Source organism: Pteropus vampyrus, unplaced genomic scaffold (genome assembly GCF_000151845.1).
Source record: "Pteropus vampyrus isolate Shadow unplaced genomic scaffold, Pvam_2.0 Scaffold71, whole genome shotgun sequence".
Classification (NCBI taxonomy): domain Eukaryota; kingdom Metazoa; phylum Chordata; class Mammalia; order Chiroptera; family Pteropodidae; genus Pteropus; species Pteropus vampyrus.
This window is the reverse complement of record NW_011888852.1, coordinates 3,993,408-4,014,042: the sequence shown is the minus strand read 5'-3', so window position 1 is coordinate 4,014,042 and position 20,635 is coordinate 3,993,408. Positions and strand designations below refer to the sequence as shown.

At 39.5% G+C, this 20,635-nt stretch overlaps 1 protein-coding gene across 8 annotated transcripts in view; it reads left to right on the top strand.

Annotated features, from left to right (window-relative positions):
* Positions 1-20,635, top strand: part of DCLK1 (doublecortin like kinase 1) — a 327,891-nt gene that overhangs the window by 248,219 nt on the left and 59,037 nt on the right. For 2 of the 8 annotated variants that reach the window (XM_011361823.2, XM_023531589.1), the window contains exons 5-7: positions 3,118-3,212; positions 17,739-17,823; positions 20,198-20,306. In XM_011361823.2, coding sequence (XP_011360125.1) covers positions 3,118-3,212; positions 17,739-17,823; positions 20,198-20,306 — 289 coding nt within the window. Of the gene's footprint in view, positions 1-1,894; positions 2,251-3,117; positions 3,213-6,947; positions 11,754-17,738; positions 17,827-20,197; positions 20,307-20,635 lie in introns of those variants that run through there. The other 6 variants (XM_011361822.2, XM_023531588.1, XM_011361824.2 and 3 more) reach the window with 5 other exon arrangements.

Here is a 20,635-nt window from a genome sequence, read left to right as displayed (position 1 = left end):
TTGTTAGTTGAATTTCAATGTTTTGTTAAATAAGTGACAAAGCCCTTTTTATTGTCATTCAGGGACTTCTGGTAGTACAGGATAAAAAACAGCTGAACTCAATACGTATGTCAAACTTACTTACCAAATAAAATTATTTATTCCAGCAGTGATTTAACAATAGGTGTGGGACGTTTTCTGGATGTCAAGAGACATTTAAAGCAGTTGCTCGTGCTTTTTACATGGCCGAGAGGAAGAGTTTGAACAGAACTCTGACCCTAAGAATACGCGCCGTTCCCAACTTTCAAGCAGGTTGTGTCTCAAAAATGTCTGATTGTAGAGGACTCGTCTGGCAGTTAAGCTTCATTTTTCCAGAGAGGTGGTACACAAAATGGAAGCCCTGAGCCCAGTGGTTTTGAATAAAGGTTGCAGGTCCCCGTGCCCCAGGGGATAGAGAATGGATTTGGAAGCCCTACATTATGCAACCCCACCTGCCCATCCCCCACCCTCTTTGCAAAGCTCTTCTTCTCCAGCTCCCTCACCTGCCCAGCTAACTGATTCAGGTCTCTTCAGTGTTCCATACCTGCTGCCTCCTCCACGGCCATCCATGAAACAGGTGGTCCCTCACCTCGGCACGCTTTGCTTCATCGTGCCTTACCCTCCTTTACCTGGCGAACGCCTGCTGATAATGTAGGTCTCGGCTCCATTATCCGTTTCTCCTTCTGTAGGATGTAGGCCAGCCTTGACCCCACAGGTTGTTAAGATTCCAACGGCAAAGCCCAGTCTTACCCCTCTCAAAATACTGTCCTGCGATCACCTGTTCAGTCATCTGACTCCGTGCGGGCCACTAGGGAAGGTGGCAGTGAAGGTGGCAGGTTCTGGGTTGTCTAGGTTCGATCTCGAGCTCTACCTTGTATTTGCTGGTCAAGTTGAGTATCATCTTCATCTGTGAAAAGACACTGCCTGCCCCACAGAGTTATTGTTAGAGTTCAATGAGATTTTTATGTGTGTGTGTGTGTGTGTGTGTGTGTGTAGTTTAAGTGCGTTCACTGCTCCGTAGAAAATAAATTCTTCAATAAACTGAGGTGCACGTATATTGGGTACTTATTATGTGCAAGCTTTCTGTTGTTTTTTTTTATTTTGCTTTTTTAAGCAAGGTACTCTTGAGGCTGTTTTCCTGGGAGTTCACTTTCTTCTGTTCTTTTTGTCTGATCATCTTGATAAGATTAGAGTCTCAGAGTTTAAAAATGTCAATACTATGTTCGATGCCCCATTTTCTTATTTCTTCCCAATCTGTGTAGCTTTGAGGCGTGACATAAAGACATAAAATGGAGTGGGAGTGAGCAAAGAAACTATTGCATTCATAGAACCTGTTTTCCATCCACCTCCTGGGGAGATCTTGCTTACTGAGTTCTCAGTTGTAGATTCTGCCTCTGGGCACAGCTCTTAAATCCTTGCCTATTTCAGAGCCCTTCCCTTGGAGGCCTCCGTCTGGGAAGTCCTGTGCAAAGAGGCCTGAGCCTCAGGCTCAATAAGGACAGGACTGTAAGATGCAAGCAAATAAGAGCATTCTCAGTGCTTCCTGCTTAGAGCTCCCCAATAAAAGGAAAAAAAAAAAAGTTTTTTTTTTTTAGTCACCAAATACATTTCAAAGGCAAAACTACAAATGAGTGCTACGTGGGTTATATATGACATTTTTAAAAGGTCTTTGGAGATGACAAAACAAAGAGCTTCCCACTTTCTTGGGCCCTAAGATTTTGTGCAAACATTGTGTCTGAAGAATCAGTAAACATCATACCTTGCCACTAAATTTTGTGAAGGTGTACCCAGTACCCAGTGGTCGCCAGGCTCTGGAAGTTACTGTCCTTCGGATTTTCAGATGAGTCACTGGGTCTCGGGCCCCCAGAGGCACTTCGTTATGATTCAGTGCAAAGTACTGAGAGGGCTCGGCTTCCGGGAGCCAGCGGAGCCGGGAGGGGGTTGCAGTGGCTCTGCGTTGGCATGAGGCTTAATTGACACCTTTGATGTAGCCTAAGACAGAACCCGCACCTCCCACTGCTGCTTGGAAGACGTCAGCCTTACGCAGAAAAGGCATCTGCTGATGAATCCTGCCTCTCATTCAGCCTGCTCCGGGAGCAGCCTTAGCCATCCCTAACTAATCCCACTGCCTCCCATCCCCGCCGAGCTGGGCTTAGTGCTGAGGAGGGATTGTGCCTCTTGCCGTTGTTAGTCCAAACACTAAGCCTGTGTCCATGTTAGAATTCATAGAAGGTAAGTCAAATGCGTTGTCGCTCTCCCTTTTGGAAAATGTTTATCATGTGCCCTCAAGACTGTGTGTGTCTCACTACTAATTCTACTTCCCCGACTGTCGATGTAAAATGTGTAAAATGATGGTGACCTTACATATCTTTATAAAGTCGTGTCTTTAAGTGTTTTGTGATGTTACTCAGAGAAGAGCATTGCTTGCTTGGTTTCGGTGGCTGTGATTCAGTTTAGTGATCATGTTGTAGAAAAGTCTTAATATCATCGGGTAAAAAATGCCAGTGATTTAAACCTATTAGAAAGCAGCTTTATTTTTCAACAGTGTAAAGACAAATGGTGAGGAGTTCCTGAGTGTCTGTGCCCGTTACTTTGTCCTGCTGCAGAGTTTAGGCTAAGGAGATGCACAGAGCAGAATTGGGTGCAAGAACTTCTAGAAGTGAGTTTTAACTGTACAAAGACAGTGATTTAGCTTAACGAGTCACTGGGAATATCACCTGTGAGCTGTGCTCATATTTATCCCTACCGGGTGGTCCTGGGAAGCTAAGCTAAAGAATCAAGGATTAATCCCATTGAAAATGTCCCAGAGCCTTAACCCCCTTCAAAGTCATCATTAATAAATTCATCAGGAAAGTTGTGAAAAGTACATTATAAAAATTTTTAATGTAACCTGCTGCACATTAAACACCCAGATTAACAAACAGTGAATTTCCAACGAAAGTTATTCCCTGAAGCTTTTCCTCAGGACCACAGATAAAAAAGGTATCTGGAATTTTAGCAAATGTTCCTGTGTAATTGTTTATTTCTCCAAGAAGCTGACTGGTCATGAAACTTCATTAACATGCCGTTTTTCCTCTCTGTGATTCTTTGTTCTTCTAGTTAATGGAACCCCTGGTAGTCAGCTCTCCACTCCGCGCTCGGGCAAGTCGCCAAGCCCCTCCCCCACCAGCCCAGGGAGCCTGCGGAAGCAACGGGTAAGGAAATGAGCAAGCTGCTGGCTTGAGACCTGCCTGAGCCTTGCTGCACAATGGCACAGGTGCCAGCAAATAGCTCTCTTGTCTCTATGTCATAACCAGGCGAGGGCAGGCGGTGACCAGCAGTAGGTCGTGGCCATGGTCTCTCAGGGCTTTCTCTTTCTCTGTCAATGTGTCTAAACTAAACCTTAACTCAGGAGAATAAACAGGTGCTGCTCCACTTATAAACACCCAACTCTTTCTGTCTTGAATCAAAGGCTGTGCGGGCACTGGTTTGTCAGCTTCCCTAGTTGTGACGAGCTCCACTAGACACCGTCACTGATGGTCAGCCTTCCTTTAGAAGGGAGAGGGGAAAGTGCCATTGTTGGAGGGGCGGGCCAGGCTGGGAGTGGCTTGTCTGCATAGAGTGGTCGTCCAGAGCGGCTTAGGGTCCATGGTACAGAAAAAGGGTCCACGTGACATATGTTTGTGAGTGAAGCACACAGTGAGCGCCTTGTTTTCCATCACCACTTGCATGTATTTTTAGCTTCTCGTATAATAATGGAGAAGTTGACTGAGCTTGGAGAGTCAAAGAGTAACTGAACACTCTGAGCTTCCCCACACCAAGGGAGGGGTGAGGACGAGCGCAAGCCCTCACAGTGGAAGAGCTGTTCTTATCTGCTCACAGCGTGTACTGTCTGTTTTCCGGTGATGCCAAGGCAAGGCTCAAAGGCGTGGGAAGCGGCGGGGATGTGCAGTGGAGAGCCTGGAAGGCCCTTCGCTGTCCGGATCTCACAAGTGAGGGGGAAGGAACACGTGCACTCAGGAGGCTTTGTGACGGTACCCACTGAATATTTTAATAAGCGAGGGCTCCTTGGAGACTTCTGAATTCAAAGACTGTATTCTTGAATTTGCTTTCTTTTGTGATGGGTTTCAAAGTGAGACTCCTAAGTTCCATAAACTTCAGCTGTAATCAAATGGAAGCTCCTCTGTTCATGTCCCCGCCAAGGCTGTGTCTACAGGCCACCGGCTAACAGTGGGGGCAGGGACTCCGTCCGTCCCCAGCTCCTTTGGAGCCCGTCCCACCAAATATCAGGTTGTGTTGTCTCTCCCCGCTTATCGTCCTGGCATCAGATTTGGCTCATCAGATTGTCTGGTGAGGCCTGCGTTTGGCAGCAGCTCCACTCTGTGGCTATGTTATCTTAGATAAGTCAGCTATCTTCTCTGGGCTTCAGTTGGGAAAACAAAAGAAAGAAAAGAAGCTCTTTTCAGATAGAAAACCCAATAATACTATTTCAGTTCCATCGGAGTGTTTTCACCATGATTTTCTTCTTACGGTCTAATTTGGTGATTTAAAGTACAGGAGTCATTCGCAAAGTAGTTAAAGAATTGGCCAAATTAATCTCCTAAATGCCTATCTTGAGTGGAGGACGGGGTAATAAGGTGATTCTTTTCTTATAAATATTACCCAGCGAGGTCCTCATCTGTTGGAACAGCTATTAGATATAGCACGGAAATGGCCCTTTTTCATAGCACATCCTCTCTTTTGAAGTGTATACTTTGTAGACCACACCTGGCATAGAAATTCCTCTTTATCCTTTGAGCTTATTAAACTCAGATTCAGCATTTTGCTCATGCTTAGTTGTGGAGATTAAACTAGAGTGATTGAGCATCCCTGCCATGGATCCAAACTTCTCGCCCTCCTTCTTAGAGCAGAGAGTTCTATCTCGGGGACGTAAAGCACTTTGCTCAATGGTCCCTTTGTTTGCAGAATGAGGCTAGAATTTACTTCTGCTCTCTGAATTCCCTACTTTGCTATTATTTTGTCCAACCAAGGCAGAAAATTTCCATCCAGCTACTAGCAGCTGTGTGGCCAATGGCTTATATAATTAACATTGTCAGCACTTGGGGAATGATTATAAGGGATGGGTCTCATAGATTCTTCGTTTTGTCATTTAAACTACCAATGTAGTAAGTACCATACTTGAGAGGGAAAAACAATCCCATTTGTTTTATGGAGATAAAGAGTTTATCATCATCTGAAAACATTTATTAAGGACACATTGTGAGCAGAGCACTGGCTAATTCAGAGATGGCTTAGTTTCCAGCTTTTGAATAGAGGCCATGAATGAACAGCCTCCCTTCGTGTACCATGTCGGTGGCTGGGGACGTTCCCAGCAGCTTTAGCAAGAGGAGCTTTCATCTTGGTGTGGAGGCCACTGCATCAAATGACCTCTCCCGATTAAACTGGCCCTCAGATAGCCCTAAAAACTGATCCCGTTTCAGATTTGGTGAATGTTCTTCTCAAATGGTTGGCTATACTCCTATGCAGGAAATACCAAAATAAGTGAAAGATGGCGGTGCTAAAAGAAGACATTTCAATGAATAAATTAACTCTTTTTATTGCAAATTGGAAAACAGTAGCTACTTCTATTTTTCCCTTTGTGTTGCCTAGCAACATGGCCAGGAAAATTATTTGGCTCTCCCCCTTCCCCTGCCACACACACGCACACACACACACACACACACATACACACACACGCACACAAACACACACACACACACAAACATGCACTCACATGCACACATGCACACGCACCCACACATACTTCCTACCTCGTTTTAAAACACAGGAACATACGTTGTCTTTTTAAAGGAATTTTGAGACATTTGACAGCTTTCTTCACAAATAAAATCTATATTTTCATTCATATTAATTATGATAATTTAATCAGCTTTTCTTCCTTCTCTTAAATTCATTTTTATGTTATCTCTCTTTCGGTATTTTAGAATAGTTATGTACAATAAGAGTCTGCATGCCAGATATTTTTCTTCATGGAAGTATTGGCGGCAATGTACCAATCAACCTCGCTGTTTTTATAATACAGTTATTTGAATTGCTGTCTAGAAACATTTGACTGGTCACAGAAGCAGACCTTTTCCATCTATGAACTTTTTTGGGTCCGATTTCTTAATATATCAGGAAGAAGTATGTTGTGTGGGTTGCACGAAGCTCCCCATTATACTCCCACATTGCTGACTTTTGTAGATTATCTGATCACTCAGATGTGAGGAGTGGGTGGTACAAAATAGAGAAGAAGCCAGGATTCTAGACACTCTCTGCAGATCTCAGCTGGTTGCCTGGCTACCAACAGAGAGGTCTCGTAGCAGGAAGGGTGGAGGGGACGAAAGGGGAGATGACAGGTGAGTCGTTGGGGAACCAGAGAAGACCTTTGGGAAGGGGGAGGGGTTAGGTCAAGTTGGCATGTTTTCTGTCTTCCAAACATAAAACTTGAAACGGCAATGTTTATTAGGTTTGTTCAATGCAAAAATGCAACCTTGAGTTACTGCTCTGGGAGCAGAATTTGACTTGCTGAATGGCAGCTAGGGCTCCTAATAAATTATTTTGTGAGATAAGCATGTTCTTCTTCTACCCAGAATGGGAAAGAAATGTTCAAGGAAGCATTGTTTAGGCCCAGAGAAGCAGAGCTGGCACTGACAGACCTCGGGGGCAGTAAGACTCAACCACACACAAAGGGAGGCAACACTCATGAGCAGATCAGTCAATAAGGCAAAATCAGCACCATTTTTGTCTTTTTAGGTGGTTTCTCATTTATTATTTTTCCTCTTATCCAAATTCGGTGACTCTAAAGGGTTTAATGACATTAGACACCAGTAACGCTCCACTCCTAAGAGAGCCACAGGGCTCCCGAGAAAAGCCGAGTAAACAAACCTGTCCCGCCCTTCGTCTTACAGGACCTGTACCGCCCCCTCTCTTCGGATGATTTGGACTCAGTAGGAGACTCTGTGTAAAAGAGACAATGGAGCGATGTGTATGGTTTGTGATTGGGTGAAGGTTTCCCATTTCCTAAGCGAAAGTCTAACAGCGAAACACACAAAAGAGTTTTGCATCCTTTGATATTATGAAGCCCAAGTCTTATAAAAGTAAATATACAAGCATTTTGTATTCACGATGTTGATCCGGAAGATTTTTAAAAAATATCTTTTACATTGATTTGATTGAGGGTCGAGGCTTTTGTGCAAGGCCTGGCTCCAGATGAATTTCACATACAGACTCACTTCTGAGTATAAGAACATGCTAATCATACAGCAGTACAGAATTATAATTTCTGTAGGTGGGGTTTTCATTTTAATCATAAGGAGACATGTAGATGCACTTTTTTTGGTGCTTTTGGTCAAGCAGATTAAAATGGCACTTGGAGACATTTTTTCTTAAAGTTAAAATCTTTTTAAAATTTGGATTGCTGATTTTTTTAAAGGTACTTTTATTGCAAAATAATAGAAATATTCAAGTAGAAGAGTTTTTTTTCCTTCTTAGTCAGTGGATAGTTAAGCTACTTATCATTCTGTGGGTTAATATAATTGAGGAAAAACACTCATGTCAAGGACACGTCTCACGATGACTAACGTTAGGCGTTAGGAACGTTCCTTGTTTTTGTTGTCAAGCAAATTTAATTTTTAAACTTATCTTTTATTGGAAACAGCATAAATACAGCTTAAACCATATACTAACATGAAGAACTATAAATTATATAATTTCTCCCATAGCCATATATGTAATTTTTCAAATGGGTAAAGCCTGAAGCTAGGAAACTTTTTTTTTTTTACACAGACCTAAAAAAATTGTGTCTAAACTTCTTCCAAAAAATTAATTTTGAAAAGCAAAATTATTTTAAGTGGGACTGTATAAAGCAGGCCTAAAATGTTCAAATCTCCATTACAAGAAATCCTGGATCTTGCTGTCGTTCTGGAAATTTTCATATGCAAAACTCGTTTTGTGTTAAACCAAGTAAGTCTATGATTATAACTCATTGTTAACACTAACCTACTAATTCTTCTCTTCTAGTCCTCTATTTAAAAATCGTAGTCAGCTTTGCTTAAACATAAAATAATTATTTTAAAATCTGAATGTTAAATTAATTTAATGTGTATGGTCTATCGTATGTTAGCCATATCATAGTGATCATTTAGTTTACTCGTTCAAACACTAACAATTTAAGACTTGTGAAGCATGGTTTTGATATTGTATAGGCTTGACGTAGCTCAGTAGGTGATAAATTAAAAATGCATAATGCCATTTGGAGGCTTTTGCTTGAGTTTTTTTTTTTTTTTCCAATTTTTACTTGAAAACAATGTAAAAACAAAATGTCTACTTCAAGATAAAGAGAAATGCAGTTGTCATATACTGTTTTAGATGTTAGCAATTTATCTACTGATAAATTGCTCAACTATCAAATTTTACCATCTGGTTTATAGTTACATATGTTACCATCTCACTTTTCAAATGAATAAAATATCTCAACCAACAGAAGAAAAAAAAAATAGTCCAGGCAATCTACTAACATTTGAAAACTTAGCCTTCTAATAATTAGTGCCTCATTATCCTGTCTGTCAGAGAGAAAGACACTTCTCTGTCAGCTTATTGGAGAACCGCAAACTGAACCATTCCCTCTTGAAAGAACAGTTAGTAATAATACCTGTTCCAGATTTCAGGTTTTAAAACTGTTTCCAATAGAAATGAACAGAGACTCCTGCTGAGATCAAAAGGCTGCTTTGTTTTAGCTGAAACAGTAAACATCTGTGAAGTTGCCTATGCTGGTGTCTGTTCTAGTTATGTCTTTGTAAAATGCATTACTTAATACAGTTGAGTCCATAAAAGATTAGTATGTATTTGACTGAACTGTCAAAAATGCAAAGAAAGCAGTGCAGCAGTTAACTTAAATCTGGTGGGGTCAGATGGTCCAGAACAAAAATAAATTCCAGTAATTTTAACTTCCCGAAACTGTCAATCTTATGGACAACTACTGCCTAGAAGGGTCCAATCAGTGCTATTTGTTCTGGATAAGTGGCAGATACTACCAATTGATATGAAGCCCATGGCTTTGTTTAGACACGGCCAAAAGAAACTGGAGTTGTACTAATTGACGGTCCATATCATGGCCAACTTTCCATTCAAGCAGTTCCAAGGGAAATGCTATTCCACAGCATTTAATCTTTTGAGCATATGACTTTTATTAAAGGACTGTTCAGGGGCAATATATATCATTTATTTTTTGAAACTGAAGTCCCTCAGAGATTGAAACAGCACACCATTTATAGACTTTGAGATCTCTTTCTGTGCAGAGTGTAATTCCATTATACTGAAGCAGAAATTTAAAAAATTCTTAGCAAAAGCCAGAAGTTTTCAGTTCATTGGTGGAAACAAATTGATGATATAGGCAGTTAAGATTTACTTACTTATAGAATTATTTTTTAAAAGCTAGGCACTGAAGTTTTACATTGGTCTACTGAATAGGAGAGAAAACTCCAGCAAAAGCCATGCATTTTGGTCTTTATAGTGAACCTGACATGTGCTATGAAGATACTGTGCTCTAGTTAAAAGTTTGATAGTTTTTCATTTGCATTCACCTTTTTTCTTAGACATTACAGAAAAAATATAATAAATATTTCCTTGCTTTCAGCATGTTAGCAATGCGAAACCTAATAATATATCAAGTGTGAAGTTCAGTGTGAACTCGAAAGACTGGTTCTGAAAGCCACGTGATTTGTTTCTTTGTCTTGCTAGATCAGTGAAGTGGGGGGAAATCCACAATATTTCTACACTGTCATGGGCTTTTAAGAAGTGTCAGGTCCACTCATCTGTCCATATCCCTGTGTTTATATATTGGCTCATCCAAATGTTAAAAAAATTAATATCTTCTAAAAATATTTCAAACCAGCATTTATGTACTGTATGTGTTCCCTGTTATCTAGCAAGGGAATTTTGGTTTGTAGCCACTGCAAATCTATACATGATTGGGCTCATTTAAAAAACAAAAACGAAACAAACAAAAAAAACAAGTCCGAAAGCCACATTTCTTAATATAAATGAATGAAAATATAAAATAATGTTCTTGAAAAATAATTCCATATATTTTAGCCATTGGACTGCTGAATTTTTCATGTGTGGCCATATATCTATACATGCATAGGTGTTTATATAAATTTGCAGGGCTGAGTGTGTCTATGGGTATGCTTATGTATTTGTGCATGTGTAAAGTATGGTATTTGTGACACAGTCTTATAAGTTACTGGCTCTTGTGGAATTATATGTAAAACCTTCATGTCGTACATTGGTACATGTGGCATATTAGTTGGGGCATGTTTAATTTCAAAAGTAGTTTTGCTAAACTCATATGGTAAATCAGTTCCAAATAGTCAGATGTACTGATTTTTCTTAATTGGAATCCAGATACCCCAAAATAATTGAAATTCAGATAAATCCAATATTGTGTCAACTATTAAATGTAAGCACACATGTTTTACTTCTTGATATTCAATTATTAAAATGAAAACTATCACTGCTGTTTCTCTGATATGTAAGTATTGATGACATGTAGTGATTGTCAATCAATATTCACTAAAAAATGAAATATTGTTTTATAGAGTTGTGAGTAGTCGAAATGTAATAAAATAGAATCCAAACTATATTTGATTTAAAGTTTAATAACAAAGCCAGATAACCTGTAAGGCGATTTTGTATGTTTTTTCAAAACACTGTTCTAAACATATTTTCAGTAGTAAATTTACTATACTTGCTATACGTGTGTATATATCTATATAAATATACACACACTTGAAAATGTTAATTGAATGAATTTACTATATGTGCGTACAAAAATTTGCCCATTTATGCATATTCGCATTAGCCTTGCTAGCATCTCAATTGTGCATGTTATTTGATTGTGACAACTGTATTTGATTGAGATATTCCACAGAAATATAGCGTGAAAATTAGAGATATATTTAATTCAATATACCAATTGCCTGATGCAGTTTACTATACTGTCAGCTGAAAAACATTTGTAATTTTGTGCCTGTAACGCATGTGGAAAAGATAGGAAATCTGAGGCCCTACCTATAATTTTTAAAGGTATATGATATATAGCGTCTTTAAAATGTGGTTCATTTTAGTAAAGGTGATGGATAAATTCCAAGATAGTATAAATGATGCATGTAATACATGAGTGTTTGTATTATATATGGCCACAAAACATCTTTGAAGCCAGCCTAGTAGGTATCTGAAAGGTCATAGGCAAAGAACTATGAAAGTTAATTTTCCTGTGATCTGTTTTTTGAGTTGATATTCATCAACCTCAAGGAATTGAGTTTATTTCTTCTAAGGACATTTTACTTCAAGATACACTTTGAATGTTGTAAATTTGGATAAAATTTTTATAAAATGGTTTATATACTTTCTGCTTACAGTTGACTTGCTTGGATGTGTATTCTCTTAAAAAGAGCATTTGGTGTTAAAATATTTTAAACAGCAATATGTTTAAAAAATTCATCAATTGAGGTCATCAGCAGATTTCCATAGAGCTAAATAATGAAATGTTTTATTGAACTATCCAATTTTGAAAGTTCCATCACTTTGTGCCGTGGTTTCCTTGTAGAATGTTGTATACCTTGTGTTTCACACTGGACCATGTTATTCCTCTCAAAGCTAACTTTGTGACACTTACCACCTTAGCATACCTATATAATAAACAGGAAAAACCACCTATGTTGTTCAGTGAGTTTCTTTCAGAAAATGTGAAAAGTAGACACATTGAAATTAAAATGACTATGTGGGGGAAAGGTTACTTTCATAATCATATTTATGGCATTCAGAAAGTAATTATAGCATCAGCGAGTAATACTTGAAATACTGCAGAATGGCATCATATGACATCTAAAGTATATAATCTAGATAATAACAACAAATTAAGATTATTTGATGAAGAATTCTGTTTCCATTGGTTCTATTAATGTCATTAATACAGTCTCCTCTCTGGGTTGCCTTAAAGGTGAATTTGTCAGATAAATTGGCAACTTGTTTGTCAAAAGTAATTAACATGGTTTTTAAAAAGCATACTAGCTGTCACCTGGATTCGAAGGCATTTTCCAAGGTCGTGTAACTTGCAGGAGGAAAATGTGCATGCGTATGTACATACATGTGTGTGTATGCAAGTTACTTTAAAAGCCCTGGATACATAAATATATAAATAAATATATAAGAAAATACGTAATGATAATAATAAAATACTTGATTACCTAGCTTGGATTTAGAACAAAAATCCATAATATATTTCATTCATAATGTGGTATAAGGGAGAAAGCAAAATTCTACTGGCCTAGTTATAAAAACTATTTTATGTTAAAATTATTATAGAAGTCCAAAATTCAGGTTTTAAATCTAATATTTTTTACCAGGTTCATTTTTCACCTTAAAATTACAGTTTGCTTATTTTCATGATGACCTAAATGTAATCAGTGCCCAAAGCAATAATACTGCAACTGGAAGGCATATTTGCAAATTTATAAAATTCCCAATGGTGTTGATATTTTCTTAGTATAATAGAGTTTAAAATAAAATATAGCAGGTGCCCAGAAGAGTAGTGAGCCCCCTTCATCACAGGTTGGAAATCCCATTTGACTAGGAAACCACGGAGGGAATATTTTATTTAGAGGGGATAAACGAGATGACTTCCTGGTCTCCTTCCAAACTGTGATTTTTATGAATAGTAACTCATAATAAGAGACTGTCATCCCGCCACCGCCACCACAGTCTCTTCAAGACAAATGGTTCGGATTTTGAATTGAGAGCTCTTGGCCTGAGTGAGTAGAGAGACTGGGTGACTGAAGCAGAGAAGACTGACTGTCCGATATAATGAAATTGTAATTAAATACATTTGTTTTTGAAATTTTGGCTCCCATGGCTTCACTAAAATAGATTTAAGGCCAATATCCCCATTTTCATTTTCTCTTTCTCTAAGTAAACCAGTTCTTCAGTTTTTAAAAAAATACTGAGCAAATCTTTATAACATTTTACATTTTACAGTATTCATTCTTAGTTATACACATGATTGTATTTACCATAAACTTTATTTAGGCTAAACACTGAAGAATTCAGACAAAAGAATTTGGAAAAAAGGAATTCCCTTTGTGACTTGTCTCAAATAATGAGGGCTTGTTAGTTATTGCAGATTGAAGCCTCAACTTTTTGTTCTACCCACTTGGAAAGTAAATAAATGTATGGTTTTTCTATATACACATAAAATCCTATGTGTTTCGAGCTTTCTACACCAAGATCGTGATTTTATTTGATTATATGAGGTCATCTTTAGAGATTCTGTAGACCTCAGATCAGGATCACCAAGTCAACTGTTTGAATTTGTTAAATATTTATTAGTTATGTTTCCTTTATACAGTTGATCCAGTCGATTTCTGAATTCTTTTTCTTTCAAGTTTCAAATTAATATTAACAAAGTAATAGCTGTATACCAAGACAAAACGCAAAGCGGAAATAATACATTTATCGAGCAAAGCTAAAATTATCTGGTGAGATTATTTTTCTGCCGTGATTAGATCAACTGGATCAATTGGATATTTTCGAAATCTTTATTCAGCATGAACACCAGCTGAGTGACACCGTTAATACAAATGGCAAGAGTAACTTACACAATTTATATTTAAAATGAAGTGCTTTTTACTACATAGCCTTGGTAAAATGTGGTTAGAGCTGTTATGTCAGCTTTCTCACTTACTTCAAAAAGTATGATATGTTCTCCATCTGTTATATGATCCCAAGCTAAATAGCTACACTTAAGATGTGTTCTTACTTAGGGCAGTGCTTTTATGAAGGTGTACCATAAAAGCATCCAGGTGCCAGCAACCTGCCCACCTGGTTCCCATTAAATATGCTTGGAGGTGATGACATTTCAAATGTCACAATATCTCTTAGAGCAGCTAATTGCATTAAATTCTAAAATAACTATGTTTTGTACTATATACCCAGATGCCTTGGAATTAGCAAACTGATTGAAGCAAACACAAAATCCTATCATCATGTATACTGCAAAATGGTTTATCTGCTCAGAAAAAATCAAATAAGCAAATTGGCTTCACGTATAAGCGTGCAAAAATATAAATGGACTTTTCAGCTCTTGTTGGTCATAAATAAAGGCCAATTAGTCTCATTGGGTTAATTATAAAGAACAAGAGTGTACACATTTTCCCTTTATCACAAGCATACACACAGAGCCATGCTGATAATTGAATGACTTCAGCTGGGAAAGAGAGCAAAACCATTAGGTGACAAAATCAGAATCCAAAAAATAACAGGCCGGAAGGATAGGAATATAGTAAAGATGACATTAACATGAGTGAATGGGAAGTCTTAGACTTGATTGGAAACATCAGCCTCCCATAGACAGAATAGGGAGACCTGACACCACCACAAGCCTATTGTAAGACTAACACAGTATGGCGCCATCGAAGAGCCAATATGATTTTAAAGTGCATTAATATTCTATGCACAAGGAGGAAAGTTTTATCCTTCTCTGCTCTCTGCTGGTCAGAGTACACTTGGAACATTGCATTAATTTTGAGCACCAAGCTTTGCAAGATATATCGACAACTGGAGTGCATCCACAGGAGGGTGCAGAGGTCATGGAGCCCTGTCACACGGCAGAAAACCAAAACTCTGGGAATATTCAAATTGATAAAGAGAAGACACAGAAGGGGCCAGTAGCTATTACCAAATACCTGAAGTACTGTCATATGAGGAATGGATTAGACCTATACTGGGTGGCTCCAGAGGTGAGGCTAAGACCAATAAATGGGAAAGGTAGAGGATTATCATTTCAACATAGGAAGAGCTTTCTTTGTCTCATATTAACAATTAAGGGGCTGCCTCAGGAAGTACCATGTTCAGTGCAGGAGGTGTCTGGACAGAGGCCATTTGACCACTTAGCTAGAATTTTTCTAGTGGAACTTTGGCTTCTGGATAGAGTAGGGTGGAATAGGTAATATTTAAGTCCCTGTAATTCTTTGAATCTATGAATGGTCATTGTCTTGGAAAAGTATATAATGTTAACCATCTCACTTCTTTGGAGAAAAGAAAAAAATAACGCCATTAGAAATCTAATACATTCATTTTACTCTATATGAGCATAATAAATAAAATGAGAATTTTTAATTTTCAAAGTACTATATTTAAGTTTTTCTCTTTTCAAACTTCAGTCAGCATGAAGTTTGAAATGACATGGGGTACATTTTCAAAAACACAAAACTAAAGTTAAAAATAAGCAATTTTAAACATAAGCAAATTTGTGTTAATTCTACCTTTTTTTTTTTTCCACCAGAGTCAAAAAACTTTTAGGGGTTTTTATTTAAAAGGCAGAGAAAACATAGCTGGTAGTGTGCACGCATTCCGCACATCAGACATTGGGTAACACTGTTGAAAATGCAATTCATTAGCTCATAAGGCAGTTCGGTGAGTAATAGCCAGCGAGTTTGCAGGATATTACTGTTTAAAAGATGTTTTCATATACTTTGGTTCAGAGTTCTGTATTGAGTATCTGATGAACATTATTATTAAAAGAACAAGCTTTTGGAATCGAGTACATAAATTGTGGACATCTTTGCGAAGAAACACGCTACTAGTCTATTAATTCTGGTGTTTGATGAAAGAATGTGTCTTTGTGTTCTAAAATTTAAAACACCATATGACAAGACAGCACCTGCCACCCCAAACCGCAATGTGTCTACATTATTAAACACCATTTGTGACGCTGCTGGAAGAAATTCAAGGATCAGAAAGCCCAGAAGAGGAAGTCTACATTTTAGAGATTATCTTACTGCTTTTCTGCTTGGAACACCATTACGTGGACAGCAAAGGCAGTGACACGGGGGAAAAGAGATCTCACTGTTGTGAGAAAACACACATCTTCCCCTCAAATGTGGTAATGGTAATGTTTATTTTCTCTGGACATTGACATTATAAATCTGTCCTGTCTCATCTTCATATTCCGATATTATAAATACGAGGTTTTCACAAATAGGCATCTATAAAAGTCAGCAGAGTGTGGCTTAGGAGCTCTAAGCTCATATGTTTACAAGACCTTCAACAGAGGTGGTTTTGACTACAGAGTGTCACGCCCAGAAAAGCTCTGTTTCAAGGTCACAATCTGAAAACCTCTTTCTAGCCTGACGTAGGACAAAGATATGCTGCCGGTCACAAAGGGAAGCAAGACGAGAGAGGATGGAAACATAGCTCAGGTCACCAGGCTAATTACTGGGGGAGTCTTAACGATATTAGAAAGTTAAGGGGCTCGATCATTAGTCCGTCTCACTGGAGGGGAGACCCTCTCGTGTGGGGAAGCTATGCTATTGGGGACAGTCAGAGGTCACTAGAGTAACCACAAAACTTCTAGAATGTTCTATAAGGAAGGTGCATCACTGCCGTGAACTTAACTTTTACCCCAATCGTGCCAACTGTCAGCTTTGATGAACTCTTCCAGTGGCAAATGCTCATCTTAGCCTCACTCAGGATAACATCCTGTGGCAGTTGACTCAAATGGCTCTGCAAGGTTTAGGTAGCGTTTCCCCAACAATATTCATCTTTGCTGAGACTGAAAATGTTTGATTCTCCTATGCAAGATAGTGTTGGACCTAATGAAATTACATAAAAATTCTCTTCGCTCCCAATTCATGCACGGTTAAGGCTGGATGGAATGGTGAGGAGGTTGAAGGGAGACAGGTAAGCAGAGGGAAAATAGGTCAACTATGCTTCTCGCCACCTCTTCATTATTAATTCAACTACAGATGCTCTTTCCCTCGTCTGTGCCGCACAGACAGCCGGCACCACGAGCCCATGCCGCCCCCTCACCGCCTCCTGCTCCCATCGGGCCAACCGAGTGGATAAGCCCAGGAAACAGAAGGAAGATCTTTTAGGACAAGCTGTGTTCACTCTTTAGAAATAGCACCGGAATGTGCAAGCTGTTTTCTCAAAGAATAGATGCAGAGATGAAAACGTTCATTGTTAAAGTATTGCCCCATAGCTGATCGTCGTATTAAAGATTTGGTGTGGTTGCATCCTCTGAGCTTGCTAATATAGCTGTGACCCTGTTTGCTCTCGTGGGTCGTGGGTGAAAAATACACCAAAAGCATAAGGAATCACCAGGCGTAGGCTTTTATTCCTGCCTTTGCCCCAGACTCACTGTATAACACATATCTCAAAGTGGAATTGACAAACCCACTCTTGAAGCTTTCTCCAAATGGGGTAAGGTCGAACACTTTTTAAAAGGCTATTTCACAAACACAAAGTGAAGAGAAATTTTCTAAAAATAGAAAAACATTCCAAGAGATGAGAATGGTGCTGCATTTGAGGCCCGTTTGCAGGTAGACTGTGGAAGAGTGAGGTGAGATGCCTAAATCTGCCGAATCGAAACAGTGAGCTAAAGGATGCTAATTTTGAGTAAAAGAAATAAGAAGCCCTGGAACATCCAAATCAACAATGATTAGCCTGACACATTTAACTCAATTTGTTAGTTGGTGGGGCGGGAGGGAGAGGTGGTCCTAATCGAATAGTTTAGGAGGCTCCCTTTCTGCGTGTCAGGATCCTTTCTGGTAGCGGGCGCGGGTCTCTCCTGGATCCTGGGCCAGCGTAGCACCTGGAGACTCGGGCGCTCTGACCTGTACTCTGTCTCTATCCCCTTCCAGAGCTCTCAGCATGGTGGCTCCTCCACTTCTCTCGCGTCCACCAAAGTCTGCAGCTCGATGGACGAGAATGATGGACCCGGAGAAGGTGGTGAGCTGGGGACTCGGTGTCTGAGGAGGGGCTCAGCCTGGACAGGGGGCGGGGATGGGTTGGCCAAGTGACTCCAGAAAACTAAATTCTCAATAGGATGGAATGGACAAACTTGAAGCAGCTCGCTAGAGTCAATAGCAAAGGGACAGGATTGAGCATGGCTCCCACCAGGAGCCATATCTACTCTATGGCTGGGAAGAGGAAGTCAGCCTATTCTGGAGAGGTTTCACATCCTCTGAGGTTATAAGTACCCTAAGAAAGCCAGCTATTGCCCACTTTGGACATAAAAGGAAGTAATTACTGCCTTCGTTTCTCTAAATTCTGTTCACTTTTAGTATAATCTCGCGATGGACTGTTACAGCCCTGCAGATGTACTTATTCTAACTTAAGTGAACTCGATATGCAAAAATATGGCTTTCAAAAGGAATTAATTGATTGCAATTGCAAAAATATTCTTTGTACCTTGAACTAATTCACTTCGGAATTTCTCTGTGATGTGGTCAAATGACCTGAATTCCAGAACTGATTTTTCCCTACCTCACTGGGTTGTTTGGGTTAAGCTGCTTCAACACACCACACCTTAGTGTCTCTCCTGTAAAACAGACATTGTTTTACAAGCCTGTTTCTTTCTGTGGTTATCAGGCTCAAATCAATTATGGGAAGTTATTTAGAAAAGTATAAAACTTATATGATCAAACTACTCTTAAAGAATCAACTCCCCTTATTTGTTTTAAGCGACATGACTTAATTTTCTTAGCCAAACGCCTAACAGATATATTTTATCAGTAGGAAAAAAAAATCCCAAGCCGTGTGCTCCAGGTGGGGGCCTTGGCGAGTCTCCCACTGGCGAGAAGGATGGAAATGCCTTCTTCCACTTCCCATCCGACAGCTAGAGATGGTTACTTTTATCATCCACGTAATAAAGAGCCTTAAAACCGTATCTTCTGAGAGAGGTTTTATTAATTCAAGTGCTTTGCAGTGGATTTGAAACTTCTCCAGCCATCTCCTCTAACTGCCACGGAGTAGACAAAATGCCCCAGGCTGAGTCTTCCAAGCAGAGGCAAAACGTTTGGCTTCTTTGGGGGTGAGATGGTGACGGTGGGGGGATTTATTCGGCTCTCACTTTATTCTGGAAACCACTGCGATAGCGTCTAGTGTATTGAGAGTAAAATGTCGTTTATAAAGAGGGGATGGGGCTGCCTAAATGCCAAAGCCAGAAGTAGCAGCCGCGAATGCCGAACATTTGTACAGTACTGTCCAGAACGTCCCTCCACCCTAGAATCCAGAGTGATGCCGACTGAGCGTCATCACAAAACCAGAGAAAGGGGCCTAACACAGACGCCTGCTGGTTTTGAGTTCCCATTTGTTGTTTCCCAACAGTACAGATGAAATGAGAATGCAAACCTCCCTGAGAAAGCCCGTTCACCACCGTAGGTTTTAATTTTATTTTGAGAAAAAAAAAAAATGTTTAGTCTCAGTTTATGGTTAAAGGTCAAAATAGGAGCACATTTAGAAAGCACACTGGGCTTCCGTCACATTTTGTATTCGAGTTGCCTGAGGGAGAGCCAGGATTTATAACTTTAAAGCATGTAAATTTTAGAGCCCAGCTATAAAAGGCTTTTTACACCCCTAAGATGTTAAAGGTTATCCAGTATATTTATGTGACCTAAATGTGGCTTATTTAGTTTTTACTGCCTTAGATATTTAAAGCATTATTAGGCATTTGTAAAATATTTCAAGATACATTTTAAGGGGGAAAATGTGTTGTGTTAGTGGCACTAACATAATTGAAACTACAAAACTGTTCTGTTCACAGACAGAATAGATATTGCGATTTTAACTCAACATCTGCCACGCAGGTTGCTGGCAAGAACTTGTCTAAAATCTGCTCGTGGATCCAGGGGAGGGGTGGCGATCGGGGCTTAGCGCCTACGCGGTTGCATGGAGATCGACATTTCAAGATGCAGTAAAGCTAAGTGTGCAAACGGCAGGCGTTTTCCACGCTTGTGCACCGTCAGCCAGCTTAGAGTCCCTGACGAACTACATTTTCCTCCCGAACCATACCTAGAAGTGTCATTTCTCTAAGCACAGCGGGTGTTCAGTCAATGCCACAGATCAAATTGGCACGAAATGAAAAGATCAAAACTCAGAATGCCCACGGCGGTTTCACGTTCCCTTTCAGTTTATCAGCCGTCATAGTAAAAGCCGTTGAGTATATACAGTGCCAGCAGAGCGGGGCTGGCCTCACTGTGCAGAAAATGACATGTGGATTCTGAATCGGTCCCACTCTATTAGATGATACTTCTGTCTCCTTTACGCAACATCTGTGTTCCCTTTTCTACCAATAAAAACACACTAACGATTCTTCCAGAAGTGTCGGAGGAAGGCTTCCAGATTCCAGCCACGATAACGGAACGGTATAAAGTCGGAAGGACAATAGGAGACGGGAATTTTGCTGTTGTCAAGGAATGCGTAGAGAGGTGAGGAGATCGTTTGCATCGGACTTTAAAGGGAACCTTTGGCACGATATTTTCTGATATTGTGTCTTCATTTGCGGTCTGTGGCACATGTGGAATTAGTTAATGTCTCAAGTCCAGATGTAAAAAAATTTGAAAGAAAGAAAAGCCCGTCTAACAGCAGATTTGAAAAATGTAGTGATTCCTGGGGACAATCTATAAATTAAGGACTTTGATTTCTCTTTTTAATGTACTCAGCAAAACTTTGCCAGATCTTTGGGGTAAGTCCTTTCATTTTGTTTAAAAAATACACACACACACGCGCACACACACACACACACACACACACACAC